Source organism: Vidua chalybeata, chromosome 6 (genome assembly GCF_026979565.1).
Source record: "Vidua chalybeata isolate OUT-0048 chromosome 6, bVidCha1 merged haplotype, whole genome shotgun sequence".
In the NCBI taxonomy this organism is placed as follows: Eukaryota; Metazoa; Chordata; class Aves; order Passeriformes; family Viduidae; genus Vidua; species Vidua chalybeata.
Genome location: NC_071535.1, coordinates 33,984,088 through 34,000,724, shown reverse-complemented (window position 1 = coordinate 34,000,724; position 16,637 = coordinate 33,984,088). Strand labels below are relative to the sequence as shown.

The 16,637-nt window shown below is 44.7% G+C and overlaps 1 protein-coding gene across 2 annotated transcripts in view; it reads right to left on the bottom strand.

Moving 5' to 3' along the window:
- The window catches only part of PLEKHD1 (pleckstrin homology and coiled-coil domain containing D1), a 30,198-nt gene extending 15,273 nt beyond the window's left edge, over positions 1-14,925 (bottom strand). Inside the window, exons 1-6 of one of the 2 annotated variants that reach the window (XM_053944826.1) lie at positions 14,877-14,912; positions 14,386-14,741; positions 7,152-7,245; positions 6,139-6,228; positions 5,556-5,632; positions 412-503 (exon numbers count right to left, since the gene is read on the bottom strand). In XM_053944826.1, coding sequence (XP_053800801.1) covers positions 412-503; positions 5,556-5,632; positions 6,139-6,228; positions 7,152-7,245; positions 14,386-14,534 — 502 coding nt within the window. In that variant the 5' untranslated portion in view covers positions 14,535-14,741; positions 14,877-14,912. Of the gene's footprint in view, positions 1-411; positions 504-5,555; positions 5,633-6,138; positions 6,229-7,151; positions 7,246-14,385 lie in introns of both variants that reach the window. The other variant, XM_053944827.1, reaches the window with a different exon arrangement.
- Positions 14,926-16,637: the final 1,712 nt, after the last annotated feature.

Sequence of the window (16,637 nt, the reverse complement as noted above, 5' to 3'; positions counted from 1 at the left end):
AAACACCAGCTAGTTGAAGAAAACTCATGTATGAAAAGCTGTGAGCAACCTCAGAAGTATCAGTCCTGTCTGATTGAGGGAGACAAAGGTATTGTCTGTTTGCCTGTGAGCAGCTGAAACCAGCACATCCAAACCTCTCAGGGGTGGCAAATGTTTGTACAGATGAGCCATGGAGGACTGCAGCATGTTGGGCAAAGCATGTTTCTCCTTCACACTCCACACAGATGTCCAGATCACACCTTAACTTTTGCATGTTTTGACTCCCTTCAGACCTGAATTTCAGCTGCTGACCACTCAAAAGCTTCATCCAAAGAAAACTTGTAGTTGCTTTGCTTGACCACAATGACAACTCCAGGAAAAGCAAAATTACTATTTTGGCCTATATGGCTTTCCAAAGTAAGAAAAGCCTACCTAAATATTCCTGTTTCTCCTTGGCCAGCTGTAGTCCTTGAGCTTCCAGGCTCTCGATCATAGCTTCTCCCAGCTGGGCATTCTTCCAGGTTCTAGGGAGAGCAGACACAAAGCAGGCAATGTAAGAGAGCTAATGGTCCCATGGATAAGGACAGGGGACTCTGCCTAGCAAACTACCAAGGAATTCAAACCTGCAGACTGTCATCAGCTGGGACCACAATTCTCTAAAATTTTTCTCCACAAATGAATTGGAGAAATTTCCCTGGCATTCAGTATTTTTCTCTTTAAATACATGGGCTGTATGTCAACACCTCACAGCTATTCAAATGTTTTTTTCCAGTGTTTTGGAGATTCTTATAATGAGCTTAATTTTGAGGGCTCTCCAAACCAATCCAGGACATTCACAGCCTCCAATTGCAACAGGATGTACCTGGAACCCTTTAAATTACAGACTTTAGAACCAGATTTTAGCTTTTAACTCTAGTAACTTCCCACTGCCAGCAACATTGTCTTTTGCAGCCTTTCCAATATTTTGCTGCCATCACTCTTCCCCTTCAAACTTCAACCACTTACTGAATCCTTCCTATGGACTTTTACCTTTTGTCTTTCTGGTATCCATCATTCATCCTAGAACCAATCAACCCCTCCTCTGCTAAAGCTGTAAGCCACTAAGACTTGGTGTCTGGCCCTGCACTGTGAGTCAAGTGCTTTTTCCTGACAATGAAGAACCAGAGATAAAAGCCAGACAAGATGCTGGCAAGTAGGGAATATTAAAGGAAGCAGGCATAGTCAAAGAGCACCTTGTGTTATTGTAGGACCACTGGCCATAGGATATCAAGGTCTCTTAAACACTTTATGAAGCAAAGCTTAAAAAAAGGGCCTGTGTAGCATATACCCATTACTGATTGAGCTCACAGACAGGCTAGGCTTTAATACAGATATTAAACATCAAGGACAAGCACACCAAAAAACAAAAATAGAAACAGAAATGGTGTTTGCTGCTCACTTCTATTCATGTTTCATTAGAAAAAAATCTAAAATACATGTAGAATAACATATAAAATGCATAACATTAAAACATACATAAAACTGATTCCAATATGTTTATATAGATATGCATACAGGAACAGCAATTGTTGCCAAGAAATTCTGCCATCTTTGTTAAATCCTAAGGGATCTTATAAATATTAAATATCTGCAAAGCTTCCTGTACTGGGCCTCTTTGTGAACAATTTGAAATTGTAGCTTTTTGGAAACTGTTAATTTGGCAATCTCTTATTTCAAGGCAAGCTGTACTTTGCCTCTTATAAAAGCCAGATGAATAAATTCAACACACACCACCCCAGGGACCAGGCAGCTCCCAGCTCCAGCAGCCCAAGCTCTTTGCAGATATATGTGTTTCTTGTCAGCTAATGAGGCTATTTCTAAAGTAGAGAGGAAATTAGAACGCTAATTTAAAAGGTGCTGTTTTGCCCACAGGTAGTCATCTTCGTCTTGAGTGAGAACATGTGGGTGTGAATGTGTTTTCTCACTAACATTCCCTGTTACAGGACAAATCTGATCCCAGGGAAGCAAACAGGTCAAGATGGGAGTGGGGGGAATGACAGAGTTTCTCATATGATTACATGGAGGGTTTCAAAACATCTGTAGCCCTTAAGGTGTCTGTTTACAGATTCACCTTTTCAGTGCTCCCTCCCTTCCCCAGACTAACAAGACATTTCCCTATTACTCAAAGGTTACTGCACCCACTGCTGTGTGATTTTGAAAATGCACTTGGATCACCATGTAGCATTTCAGCTTTTATTCCTACATCTGCTGGAACCAGTGCTGGTGTAACCACAACTACAGGGAGGTACCAGGCTATGAGGTACCTTCAGCTGAGGGGCAAGCAAGAGCTTCTTTTATTTTGTATTTCTTGACAAGTGAGTTTTCATCAGAAAAAAGCTACATTGCTTAAAGCATTGGAAAGCACAAGGGCCAGGAAGGCTCATGGGGCAAATAGAAACCTCTGTTTGAAAAAAAAACAATGACCCCAAAGCTCTAGAGAATCTCCATCACATATACACCTCAATCACTGTCTGTTCCAGTCCTTCTGCAGCACTGGGAATATCTCTTTAGCTTTCGCTGCATTTTACCTTACTTGGTAGCACCCCCAGCCAATTTTTGGAGACATTCAGCACTTTATAGTCCACAGGACGTAAGTACTATGTTACTGTTTTTCTCCTGTATTGCCCACCCAGTTTATTTTCTACCAGTTCAGGGAATGCTGCTGTGGACATAGAGGTTATGTGTGCCCCTCTCCCGCACCAGCAGCAGCAAAGCCTCTATGGGTGGAAAGAGAGCCTGGCAATCTGGGAGTCAGGACTTTGTGCATTTCCAAAAAGCTTTCACAATCTGGCAAGTGTGGTAAGTCCAAGCCACAGCACTTTGGAAGCGTGGGGATACCATCAGTTCCCCTCTGCATTGGATAAGCCATTTCCCTACCAGGGCAGGAGGTTTGGAAAGGAGTGAAGAACTGAAGGGATCACCAAGCAGACTGTGATGGTGGAGGCAATAACCAGTTGTGCAGGCACATACACATGACCCAGATGGAAAGAGGCTGTGGACAAAATCGAAACAATGGACAGAGGATACTTCCCAGCCTGGATTTGTTTTTCCTCCTTTGCCTATGTTCGTATCTCAATCTATGGAGTTTGTTTTGGGATTGGGCTTTTTTTTTTTTTTCTTTTAAAGTTGTTTGTTTGTAGGTTTTTGGTTTTTTGGTTTTTTTTTTTTTTTTGGTCAACTTTAAATACTATGAAAACAACAGAATGCTCCCAAGCAAGTGCTGTGGTGCCACTGGCAGTACAATCTCCATCTAGGAACAAAATAACATTATAACAGATTGCCTAGAATAATTCAACTGTATTCTTCCAGCTTTTCTATTCACTGCAGATCAACTTATTTGCCCATGCTGGCCTTTCTGACTGCTGTTGAGCTCCCAACCTGACCCCGTTAAATCACATCATCTGTGGTTTTCCTCACATGCAGGCTACCATCAGCACTGATGAGACTGGCACTGGAGCTGCACCATTCTCTGATGCAGGAACAGAAGCACAGAGGGGAGAAAAGGTGTCTCAGGCAGCTTTCCAACGAGGTGCAGGTGGTCTCCTGCATGATAGCAGCTACTTCTAGCTTCTGTTTTAAATGCTACTGCTGGAATATTAAAGCACGGGCTAGAGAAAAGGCTGGCTCTGTGACAAATGCAGCAGTGCAGGGCTTAGTTGTGTGTACCCATCCTGAGTTGTGCTGCCTTCCTCCTTCCCTCTCATACACACCTGAAAGATGAACTTGGTCCCAAATTATTGTCCTTGGCAATAGTTGATTTTAACATTGCCAAAGTCAAGTGCAGACCTGTGCTATTCAATAAAAATCTCCAAATTGCTCAAGGGCTGACTCTGTGTTTGTCACTTCTCCTCTGCAGTGGCCAAGGCTGCTTGTGCCAAGGGGGTGACAGACCTCTGCCTTGGGTCTTGTGTCCCACAGGATTCCTGCTCCCATGAAACTTCAATGGACAGCTGTCACCAAATGACACAAGCAAAAACGACGCACCACAGCCTTGGTCACGATGAAGAGACTAATTTATTTTTTCTGACTCCAATCTTTTATAGTTCTCAAAAGATGCCAGTGGATTGGAGGGTGAACGTGCCACCTCTCCAACGACACTGGACAAACTACCTGTACATCAAATTTCTCCACCTCTATGAAAGAATGCAAAACAATAGGTTATTTACAGAAAGTTGTGTGAGAAAGTTCTCTACAAGAATGTAAACTCAGAAGGCTTTAGAAAACTCTTGATAACCAGGGCGACAGACAGCTTTGTGTTGCAGTTCATACACTACCACAGAGGTAACAGCTTACCCCAGAACCACAGCCAAACACAGAGCTTGCAGCACAGAGCTTGGCTTGGGCTGAGCCACCAAAAATTAGGCTCCCCATTAATTACAAATCTGCATTTTGAGCCTCACAACAATGAAATTAACTGAGATATTGCCTTAGCATGTACACATACGTGCACACACTGGTATTACAAGTTAAACAGCTTCTGTCCCCACAGTGATAAGAGACCACACATGTTGTAATGCAGCCAAGAAGGTCAGAGCAAAATGCTCATTGCTTTAAGCCTCAGAGCTGAATGGTAGGCTCTGCCCTACAAACCCAGGAAGTTTCTATATCTCATTTGGGAAAGTCAAATCCCTGTTTTAGTGTTATCTCTTCCTGCATCTGCTGAGATTTAGAAGAAGCCTGCTCTGGCTTTGCAGGACAGCTGCTCATTGGACTGTCAGGCTCCTGGGTGCTGGGGGAATGCAGAGCTGGAGGCCAACAAACTGCAAATCTCTGTCCAGCATTCTCAGCAGAGTGTGAACCAGTACTGAATGCATACAGCAATCGAACTCTCTCACCCCTGCAGGTGGGCTGGAAATGCTTTGCTAACACTGCCTCTCCTGGGATTTAGGCTGCCTCTGCATTTCACAATTAAACTGTTTTGAGAGGCCAAATCCTGCTGCTGCATGGCCTGAGCACCCGCAGATCCGGGCAGAAGGAATGCACACCCCATGGACACAGAACTGCAGCACAATTACTGTTATTGATCAAAACTGTGCTGGTGAGGTCCCTGCTCATAGCAGGACATAAAGCCACATGGGCAGCTGCTCACTAGCTTCATGTCTTGCCTGTTCTGCTCTTACTTTATCCCAAATTCATATGGAGAAGTTGTCTCACCCCCACTTCCATCAAGCCTGCAAACCTTGCTTCGCACACAAAATGGACCAGGAGGGCTCCCATTCAGACCCAGGTCCCGCTTCTCTGAGGCACAAGAGAGGGACAGCAGATGGAACTCAGTGTATCAGCACTTGGCAGATGACAGCCTGGGGTGGTGAGCAGACACACTGCACACACACTGCACAACAAGGTGGGGAGCTTTGCATCAGTTTTAGAGGACTCCCCTTTAGAGTAAGGATGGGTCCAAGAGGCAAGTAAAGCTATCACTGGTTTTCAGGAGCTTGTCTGACTCCCCATAGCCCTTCTAGTCAGGCTTCTCTCTTTTTATGCTTTATACATCTACAGAGCAGATCAAAGCAAATAAGGAATAGAAAGAAGCTTACACTTTTCCAGACTCCTGTAGCATCTCCAGCCACTGAGCCTGCTCAAACTCTGATTCGGCTGCTAGAACAATGTTACCCTGGAAGAGGGGAGGGGAGGGGAAAAAAACCCAGATTAGAGAGGCTGGTGCCTTATGCACCTCTGTGCACTCCTGGCATGAACTGGATACAGCTGTGGTGGGAGGAGAGCCCACCACAGCTGTCCACCTCCACAAGAAGCATCACACGGGAGCAAATACAACCTAGGCCTACCACACATTTGGAAGTGTGCACAGAGTCACAGCAGGAATAATACTGATAGGGCAACATGGGCTCTAGGGCTCCTGAGAATCTGTCCACTGGTCTGCTAGTATCATAAAACCTGGTGCCAGAAAGTGCAAGTTTCCTTGTTGGTTGTCAAAGCAGCAGCAGCAAAGTCTTGAGGGGACTTGGGATGCTAAGTCACCCTTGCTCTCAGGATAGTCTGTCCAGAGAGGGTAGGCATACCTTGGTGGGGAGGGAAAAGCCTGCCAGCCCAGCTCTGCTCATCATCATTAACCTGTTCTGTGGTGTTTGGAGCTTTTTAGAAGAAAAGAAATGTACTTACATGGAAGTCTTCATGAGAGATCTTTATGGCATAAGGCATGTTGGCCTCTTCTTTGGGCTCCACAATGCAGCCTCCCAGGGGTATGACACCCTGGAGATAAACCAGAGCACTCTAATCAGTCAGAAAAATCCAAGTATAACTATCAACTAACTAGGAGCTGAACTTTCACTCTCAGTCACTTTGTTGGCCCATGCCCTGCCTTGGCTACCCCAGGAGGGGCAATACACACAGTTCCTGCAAAGCAGAGGGACTCTCATTACCACCAGGAAACCCTCAGCCAGTATCTGGAAGGGGGTAAAGATGATAGTCCTGCCTTCAGCATGAAGGGAAAGCTGTTAGCTACAACATGGAAGCAGAAACTGTTTCATCAAGGAGGAAGTGATCTCCCAATAGGGGCAAACGTTGCAGATTCAGTGTGGAATCATGAGAGAGGCTGTGCATTCATTACAGGCATTGTAAAAAAAACCCCACATGTGCTGTGTAGGGCAGGCAGGCAGCTGGCTGTGACAACCAGGATGGGTGAAATCAGCACCTTTGGAAGCTCACATGCTACATCAGCCTCCAGTGAGGACAAAAGCAGCTCAGAGCACAGGGTCCCCTGTGGAGCTCCAGGCAGCAGAGCTCCAGTGGCCATTCAGGTACTGAGGGCAGGGGGGTCATCAGCTGCTGCCAAGTGCAAGTACAGGTTAGGAACAAGAGCCAAATGGAGCTCCTAGCCTCACCACTGGCTTTACCAATATTATTTTTATAGCCACAAGATTAGTTGATCAGATCATGAAAATAAGGGAATATATCTACTATCAGGTAAAAAAAATAGAAGTCATATGCCTGCTGAATCATTGAATATCCTGAAAAGGTATCAACATGATTCCTCCTCATTTGAGGCTTCCCTGGACCTGTGAGATGTTTGGGGCTTACTGGGACTTAGCTCTTCATCACCTGCAGGGCCCATGAAGGAAGGGAGGGGAATGCTAGAAACAGTATAACCCCCTCCTTGTGCAAACACTGCTCACCTTGGGATGGATATTGAAGTATTTATTGCTTTCAAAACTCTTCTTCTCACTCTCAGCATAGTACAACAGGAAGCTTTCCTTAATGATGAAGAACCTTTAAGACAGAGAAGGGAAATACAGTCTGGTGAAATGGAGGTTGTGGTTCACAGCACAAGACAATCCCCACCTAACTAAAGCTGCTTTCTGAGCAGGAGAGTTTACCACTCCCACCTGAGGCTAAGGTGAGGTGCCTCACTTCTGCTCACAGCCAAGAGCTTGGGCTTAACAGCAAGTGCCAAGTTCAGGTACTTTGTGTTTGCAGTTCACCCCAGCAGGCACCCACCAGAGCTGAGGGCAAACCACATGCTCTCAGGGCACTGGGACAGCACTCTGCCCCACATGGGACCACAGACTTTTGCCACCTCTACGTGTGTGCCCTCTCTAGCTCATGTGTTGAATTCAACCTATTGGAGAGAGCTGCTCTTTTATTTAAGGGTCTCTTGCATGGGCTGAGACCAACTAAATGCTTATTTTGCAATATGCTGCCTGCTACCCTCTTCCCTCCCATCTCAGCATAAGCCAGAGGGAAGTGTTTCCAGTCTAACAGAGAATCAAGCCTAGCATCCCCAAGCAACTCTTGAGGCAAAAATTGGCCACCAAAGCACTGAGGAGCAGAAATAAATTTGAAAGGTATTTTTAAGCCGAGCACCTGGCAAACTCTCCTGTCACTGACCTTCACAACTACAGAGGAAATTGATTTTTTTTTTTTTTCTCATATGTGTAACATTAAAATAGGCCTTGTTCTGCTCTCTTAGCCTTAAATATGCTCCGGTGATCATTGTATAGTAACCACAAAATATCACAGCTTCTGCAAGCCAAGCCTCTAACTTACTGGAATGTGTCCTCAAAATTATGATTAAAGGAGTGCCACCTTTAACTTATTTGGATTTTTGAAATGCCCCTGGGAGGGTCCCTCCTCTCTTCAAAAATTGAGGTTGCACGTACTCTGCAGGCAGTGGAACAGGGGAGAGATACCTGACTTAGTTTCAAGTTGGTCTAAATCTCTGCAGCACTCAAAAATCATGAAGAGCAGCTGAAAAAAAATGGGGACAAGTGTAGTAGGGAGGTTTCAAAAGAGTAAATGCCAAAGAAAACGTATTGTTCTGTTCTGTACATATTTTCTGACACGAGAAAGAGGGATTTGGGAAGAAACTGAAAGGCAAGAAGGTGAAAATTATTTTAAAATGCCTTTTTACACTTCACAAAACACAGCTGTGTTAGTCACTTTCATGTGGTCCTGAGGACAAGAGATCATGAGGAAACTGGAAAGGATAAGGCATTTATGGGAATAATAAGAACACTCCCAAGAAACCCTCCTGTTTCTGGGAGGGAATAAGAGAATTTGTGCAGACTGGGCATTGCTGCACCTTTCCTTGAAGCCACCATTAGTAATGGGCTTCAGGCCAAGGGGCTGATCCACAAGGACAATTCCAATGCCTTCATGTGCCCCCATTCCCCCCAGTCCTCTCCTGAAGTGGATGGGTTGTCAGATGAAGCCAACTCCTGCCTCTAGTACAGATGAGTTCAGCAATCTGGTACCAGTTTACTTTCAAAAACTAAAGAAAGATGTTGAAGCTGGCAGAGAATTATCATAGTCATAATAAAATAATATATATAATTATTAATAATTATTATTATCGTTATTTTACTTGGATGAAAACTTTACTGCTTCCATCAGCTCCTGTCTCTTGTTCTTCTGCTATGGCTCTGGCAACCCAGATGAAATTGCCAAATGCCATGGGAACAGAGACCACGGGCTCTTGGGGCAATAAATAAATGCAGAACAAAGCTAAACTTCTCCAAGTCTGCAGGAAACTCAAGCTCTGGACCACTTTGTACCTTCTCCAAAATGTTTGCAAGTGCCAGTCATTGAACAGGTGCATATTTACATCCAGAAATCTTCAGAACGTACAAAGGCCAGCAGCAGTTATTGTTCCCCAACTTTTTTCCTCTCCTTGCCCTCTCATCTGTTCATGTTGACATCAGAGGTGGGGAGAAGCAAGCACTTTGCCAAGGCAGATATCAGAGATCTCCAGAGAGCACACAAATCTTGTTCCTGGTTCCTCCTGTCCACATCACTTCTGTAAACAGCAGCCTTGTGCCTTCCTGATTAATTTTTCCTGGCATCTCTGGTCATTACCTCTATAAGAAAGTTTTCCTTTGAGTAGTTGCATCTTTGTTTTTTTCTCCAACTCTATGCTTAGTTCAAGGAGGACTTCATTTGTTAGAGAGAATGGAAAGAGAATTGCCTTATCTGCACAATAAATACAGAAATAACATCTTAAAAGAACAAACCTGCCTGCCCAATGGCCTGTGCTTGGTCCAGTGAGTCAGAGGGAGCCAGATACTGTGGGCACAAGTATGAATCTAGAGATGCCAAAAGTCAACACACCACATGAAAGTCAAATCATGACTTCCAACACTCTTTTCAGTCTGACTGATCTCAAGAAAATTTGCCAGACAGGTAAAGATATTGATCTTTAACTCTGTGTGATTTTTTAATCTAAATGTTAATCCCCAGTTAAAGCCAGGGTTTAGTTTGTTACATACTTTTTATTGCCCAGTGCTGACAATCCTCATATTATAGCTTATGCTTCAATGGAGACCAAAATCAAAGCAAAAGTAAGAACAAATCATAGCACAAATCTCTGAAAATCAATGTGTCTCTCACAGATAAATGAACTTTTAGACCCCTGACCTCACAGATGTGGAGAGAAAATATGGGGATTTGGAATGAAAATATACAAAATAAGAGTTTAAAAAATAATAAGAACAAAATCCCATTGCGAGTAATGAAGGAAAAACATTGAAAATCTGGTTAGCTTGTGCACATAAGGTATGTATGCTCAGATCATATTCCCTCATCTATCCTTACCTGGAAAGCAACACCAGAGCAACCAAGACCATCACTTTAAATGACCTTCAGGACAAAGTCTCCATGCAAGAATCCAGGGGCAATTGATGCAGCATGGTGAAAAAAGGGATGAAGTAAAATAATAGAGGAGAGAGTTACAAGACTCAAGAGCAGGTTGAAAACTTAAGCAGCAGCCAGATGAGTAAGAGCAGAAAGGGAAAAGATGGTCAAGGGAGAATGGGGAGAGACACCCCATCAGGACTGTGATTGGAGGGCTGGAGACACTGAACATGTGTCTGAATTAGGCACAGATGTGGCAGCAGGAGAAAAGGGAGTGCTGTAAAGGCAGGGGAAGATTTTTAATACAAACAAGAATCCAAAAAAGAAGCAATTTAAAACCACAGCAGAGTTCAAAACCTTCAGAACAGCAGCAAAGGTGTGAGAGGTGAGACAGGCTGGCACAGCCACACTCCACAGGCAGCACAGGTAATATAAGTACATGTGGTCAGCTGCTCAGGTCCAAACCCATCCCTGCTGCTGGATCCTGCAGTAAGGAACCACTGAAACCTCAGTGTAATTAAACCAGAATAGCAGAGGAATCATGACAATTTGAGTGACTTGGATGTAAAGCAGAAACAACAGCTCTGTACTGGACAAATTGAGATACCCCATCTCTGTGGAATAAGTGCTCTTTGTATCACAGAGGGCTAATGATATTAATTAGCTAATCTTTGTACAAGTTTTTGACATGACAATGGCCCAGATGAAGTAGTTACACTATAAAACTGCAGCAGCTCCCTGGTCCTTTATTCTGATGGTGTTTCTCTGGGCCAGGAGCATAGGGGGCAAAAAATCCCATTTACTAGATCAGCCCAGTATCCCCGGGGACAGCTCAGGAAACCGATGGGCAAATGATCTTTATCAGCATGAAGATCAGAGCTCGCAGTACCTGCCCCTCACTCTTCCTCTCCAGACAGCTCCAGGCTTCCCTGCCTGCCTCCTGCCCTGGCAGCCGGAGCACGCCCAGCCTGGCAGGGGGCGGGAAGAGGTTCAGGATGCTTCCTGACAGCAAGCAGCAAAATGGGAAGGTTACAGGGACCAGAGGGAAGCACACGCTCTCGCAGCCCCGCTGTCACGGCAGCTCCTGCTGCCCTGTGCTGCACACACACGCTGCTCTGCAGCTGTGTGATTCCCGGGGGGTTCTGAGCAGAAAGAAGCCCTAAACAATTAGCTTTTCCATCTGTCCTGTGACCACACGCAGTGACTGTTAGTAGCCACTGTGGAAAACAAGGTTATGTGCCTGCTTTGCAATGCCACGGACAGGAATGGTTCAAGAAAAGACAAAAAAATCTCTCTTAACAGTGCTGTGTTTCCCCCCTTCCAACCTGTCATCTCTGATGGATTTCTGGAGAGATATAGGCATATGTTGTGTTTTGCTCTCTCTCTTCTTGTGCTTCACCTTGCTTTTCTGATGTTTAATTGTCCACCAAAGAGATGCCCCTTCCTGGCACTGTCCCATTGAACTCCAAAGTCTCAGACATGGATGGTGACAGTTTAGAGCCTGACATTTCTATATGGGACTGGGATTATTCATGGTAAAGAAGGATATGCCACTTCCGTCCTGGAAAGCTACAACACCCTATTCATGCCATATCCAGGGTGGGTACACACATCATGCATTTCACTCCAGCCTCTGTGCCAGGCTGGTGCCATTACCAGTAAAACTTTTGTAGTAGGAGCTACTAAATTGCTTGTCAGGCATTGGAAGGAAGAATGGGGTGCAGTTCTTCGGAAGAGGAGGACCATTAATCGGGGACTGAGAATATGATTTTCCAAAGCCACTTCAGCAGTGATCCAAGCTTAGATTGGTCAAAAGCACCATTAAACTCAGAAGACAGGTGCTTCTCTGTTGGAAGGATATTATTTTACAAGGAAACAAAATTCACATTAGGAATAGACCTCCATTTCTTTAAGGGATAGGCATTAGGATGCTGCTAATGGCACTTTAAAAATCAAGCTCTGAAAGGCACCATGCTCAGATGTCAGCCCTGGCAGATAAACACAGCCACACTGGTCCAGAAGCATCCATCCCACTCTCGGACAGTACCTGAGGCAGCATGCAAATATTGTATTTGGGCTTCAGAGCAGACCATTGTATGGCCAAAAGAAAGGACTGAAAATGCTCCTGACAGTTGCCCCAGGTCAAGTTCAGCTGCCTCCACAGGTGCCATCAGATTTGGCCCTGACTAAAACAAGGCTCGGCTATCCCTCCCTCCTCCCTGCATAATCTCTACTGCTGTGAAATTCCAAAACCTGGGATTTCCATCACCAAAGTACTGGACACCTGTACTGACTGGACACTTTTTCCTTGATCTGATATCTAGTCAGATTCCATCCTTCCCTGAAACAGTTGCTTTTCTTCTCAGTTTCTCCAGAAGTTTTGCTGCTACAGCTAAATGCATGGGATCAAGCCAGTTAATATCATGTATCTCCCACATACACCCATCCTCTGATGGGTCTATGTGGGCTGATGGCATGATGAGATCAAACCTTACACACAGTTTTATCTTCCATATCTTGGAAAGACTTTCCTTGGGAGTGGGAGTAGTACTGTTGTCCAAGATTTCAGGACAAAACCTACATTTATCAGAGATAGACAGAGATAGAATGACATCCAGATATAGTCAATCTTTTTTCTTTATTTAACTGGACTGGGAAACATCTCTTCTCCTTTTCATAAAAAAATGTACTTGACCAGCTATGTGTTGCTGGGCATGGGGAGAAAGAGGGGGAAATGGATGAATTGCTCCTTATCTCCCCATAATGATTTGTTATAATACCATGCAAGGTTATTTTACTTTAAAGCAAGTCTCTCCCATGATAAAACAAACAAACCAACAACACATTTTTCCTCCTGTTCAAGTCTTTTTACCCCAGTACTCAATTCCTTCCAAACCCTACAGATTCCATGTTCAACTCTAACTGACCTGTGTCTGGTCCCCCAGGACCCTCAGCTGCTGTGCTTGCAACTAATCTTCCACATCATCCCTGCCCCACAGTCACCTCCCCTTCTGTTCCCAGCTGCTATCACTAAAACATTTACCACTTGCCGAAGATGGGGATGACTTCTAGGAATAGAACAGCACTAAATAAATAATGACAGAGGGAACAGAGATGGGCCATTTGCCTGCAAGAATTTTTTTTAGGGAGAGCCTTTTAAGAATGCCTCATCCATGGTAAATTGCCTTCCCCTCTGTTATTCTGTCCACTTCTTTTCCATAACACAATCACATTAGTTTCCAGACATAATTCATTTATTTATCAATATTTGGGAGCTGAATAGGGAGCATCAGCACAAATTCTTTTCTGGGTGAAAATAGGCTGTTCCTGGCACAGGAGGGAATAAAACATACACACAGGTCAAAGACTGCTACATAAGTTAGTTTGGAAAACTAACTGCTTTCCAAATAACTTTTTTTTTTCAGGCTATGCCATCTTCACAGACTGGGCAGCACTATGGTTACTACAGAGAGCAAAGCTGGGAAGGCTGGCTTTAGAAATGGATTGCTTGTATCTACACTGCAGACTGCAGCAAAGGTACTTACCCAAAGGTAAGTGCCAGAGATTCAGTGATTTGCATTAAGAAACTACACTAACTCTAAACTTAAAACTGACCCACCACTTCAGTATTACAGAACATATTTCTGTCCTTGGTTAAAGGCTATAGCAAATGTTTTCCAGCACCAAACTTCCTGGCTGCTGATAGACAACATACAGCAGCTTACAACTCCCTAACACCAGATGGGAGAGAATTCAGAGCCACCTTCTCCCCAGGGAAGAGTCTGCATGTGCTGTTCCCAGCATGCTGTCACTGTCATGCAGCACAGCAGTACTGGAGCTGTGCACAGACCCCTGCAGACCACACACACACACTACAGAGCCACATGCAGTCAGCTCAGCCTTGCCATCTCCCACCCAAAGGACTCAAAGAGCTTTGAGTCCCCCCAAAAAAAAAGGTTGGGCAGTTTAGAGGCAAAATACATGAACAGACTCTTCCCCTTTCATGAAAGGATCATAATTATTTCAGAGGAGGCAGCTAGTCTCTATTACCACCCTGAAGCGCACATAGCACAAGGTCTGGACAGATAAAGAAGAGAGCACAAAGGGGAGCCACGTGTGTAAAGCAGACTCAGAACAGCAGGGAAGTTATGTCCCAAGTTTTACCCCTAGCCTCTGCCTGGCTGGCTGCACTTGAAGAGTCAAGCACTCAGTCTCTTAACTTACCCCAGAACTCTTAGGCTTTGTGTTTCACCCGAGCATCCCTCGGCAACTGCAGCTTACCTCCTGGACCATTTGGCTGACTGCCTCCCAAAGGGTCTCTTCCAGAGCACACCGTACAGCTGCACTTTGGTGCTGATGTCCAGAGCATCGGAATCTGCCTGTTCCATGGACGGAGAAGGGGATACAGAGCTGGATTTTGAAGCGAACATTATAGATGGATCTGGTTCTAACTCACCCCCTCTGCGTGGCAGCTCAGGGAATCCGATTAAATGCAATGAACCAGCAGGATGTAACCAGCCCAGCAGACAGAGAGACTGGGCTTTGGTTTGAATCAATAACTTGACTGCTCAGCACTCAGTCAGTAATTCTCTCCCTGATGCACAGATGATGAGAGTTTTCTCATTGCGTATTACTTCCTGATGCATTGCAAACAGCACACATCCCAGCCCAAGGGAAAAAGAAGAGTGAAGAGAGTCAGACATCAGAAACACAGAGAGGCAGAAAGAGCTCATCAGAAAGAAAGCTCTCAGCAATAACATAAGCCAAAATACCTCTGCACCAGAGCCAGCTTGGAAGGTTATTTCACTCGACATTGCAGCACTCCATGCAGAAATTAGGGCAAGATGGATGTTTTACTGACAGGCATCTCTGACACATATTCCCAAAATCTTGCACTTGGAGACAGGTTCTTCTCATTTGTCCTGAGGAAAATTGGGGCAGAGTGAGTGGGAGCCAGCAAGTTCAATCAGACTCCCTCTGTCATCAGGGAGGGTGAGGGAGCCTTGCTGTGCCAACCTGGCACTGCCCACCTGGGGAGAGTTCACGTGGCTGCTGGGTTTGGACTGGGCAGTGTCCATACTGTATGCCTTGCTCTGCCTTAAAGGGCCACTGCTGATCAAAGTTAGAGCATAAAATTCTGCCTGCCTTCATGCTTTGCTGCATCTTGGAGAGGTGGCAAGAACAGCCTCTGCCCTGCCTCTTAGGTACCAGCTCCTTCTTGGCCCCAACACAGACACATAGGAATGTATCACACAGCTCAGGCCATGTTCATCTCCTGCTTAGTACTCCCACAGCAAGCTTTTTAATCTGGTTCTCTAGGTCCTTGTTTCTTTCTTGAAACCCCTTCTCCCTGTACAGATACACAGTTTTCCAAAATAACCTGTCTTTTGCAATGCCCACAGGAAAGCAATTTAGCCTCATAATGTTCTTTACTGCATCCTGCCTCCCCTCCAGGATTAGAATTTAGGGAAGAATCCCAGCTGATAAAGCATTTGAAGTTTTGGGATATCCTATAACTAATACAGACATGTACATGTTGTATGGCATGTAGGCTATATATGCTGAGGTATCTGCTCCTGATTAAACCTGTGCCATCCCTGTGAATAGATTTTGATGCTGTAATTGCAGTCAGCCATTCCCAATGCAGTTGTTCAGAAGAAACACAGTGCAGATACATAATCCTTCCTCATCCCCGATCAGAAACCTGGGATGTGCTTCAGGCTAGGTCACACCACAGGACATGGGCTCACTTAGCTTTGTACAGTCAGAGGCACTTGCAGAGCATCTTAAAGAGAGGAGATGCAGACAGCCCACGCCAGGCTCACAGGCTGCATCCAGTATTAGAGAAATTAGAGATGCAGGTCCCTGATAAAAGTCACAGTTGATCAATAGATGAGAGAGCCAGCAAACGCCACAATTTGTTACTTCCTCTCACCCTGGCTTTGACCAACCTTTTGGTCCCAGACAGGACATGCCCCGAGCAGCAGGACATGTCCCATTACAGAGTGACATTAAGGCAGAGGGTCAGAAGAGAGCAGCAGATACTGCCTCCATCTCACCTGAGCTCTAATTCTTGAATATAATACTGCATTGCAGAAGAGAAGCATTAATGCCATAGATGACATTCCATACACAGCACCAAGAAGGAAATACTACTCATAACCAGGAGAAGGAAAATTTTCCCTCAAATTATATTGCACAAAGGGAAAAAATAATTCTGGGCCCTTCAGCCTCAGTTAACTGTATAAATGTCCAGTGAAAAGCCAAAGAGCTCCCATGTAAAGATGATCCAGTGCCCCTGCTATTGTACTGCACCAACAGTGCAAAGATCTGACAGCAGTGACCTGCCATGAGGAGACAGATTTTCACCCTTTACTTATTTTTCATTCTTTCTTATTTTTAACTTATACAGACTAAGAGAGTAAAGAGGTTTCTAGCTTGAACATCAAAAAGTGAGATTTTTTTTTTCCTCTGGAGGTCTGTAAGACAAGCAAGGCACTGAGTAGTTACAGCAAGTTCTTTAAAGTCAACAG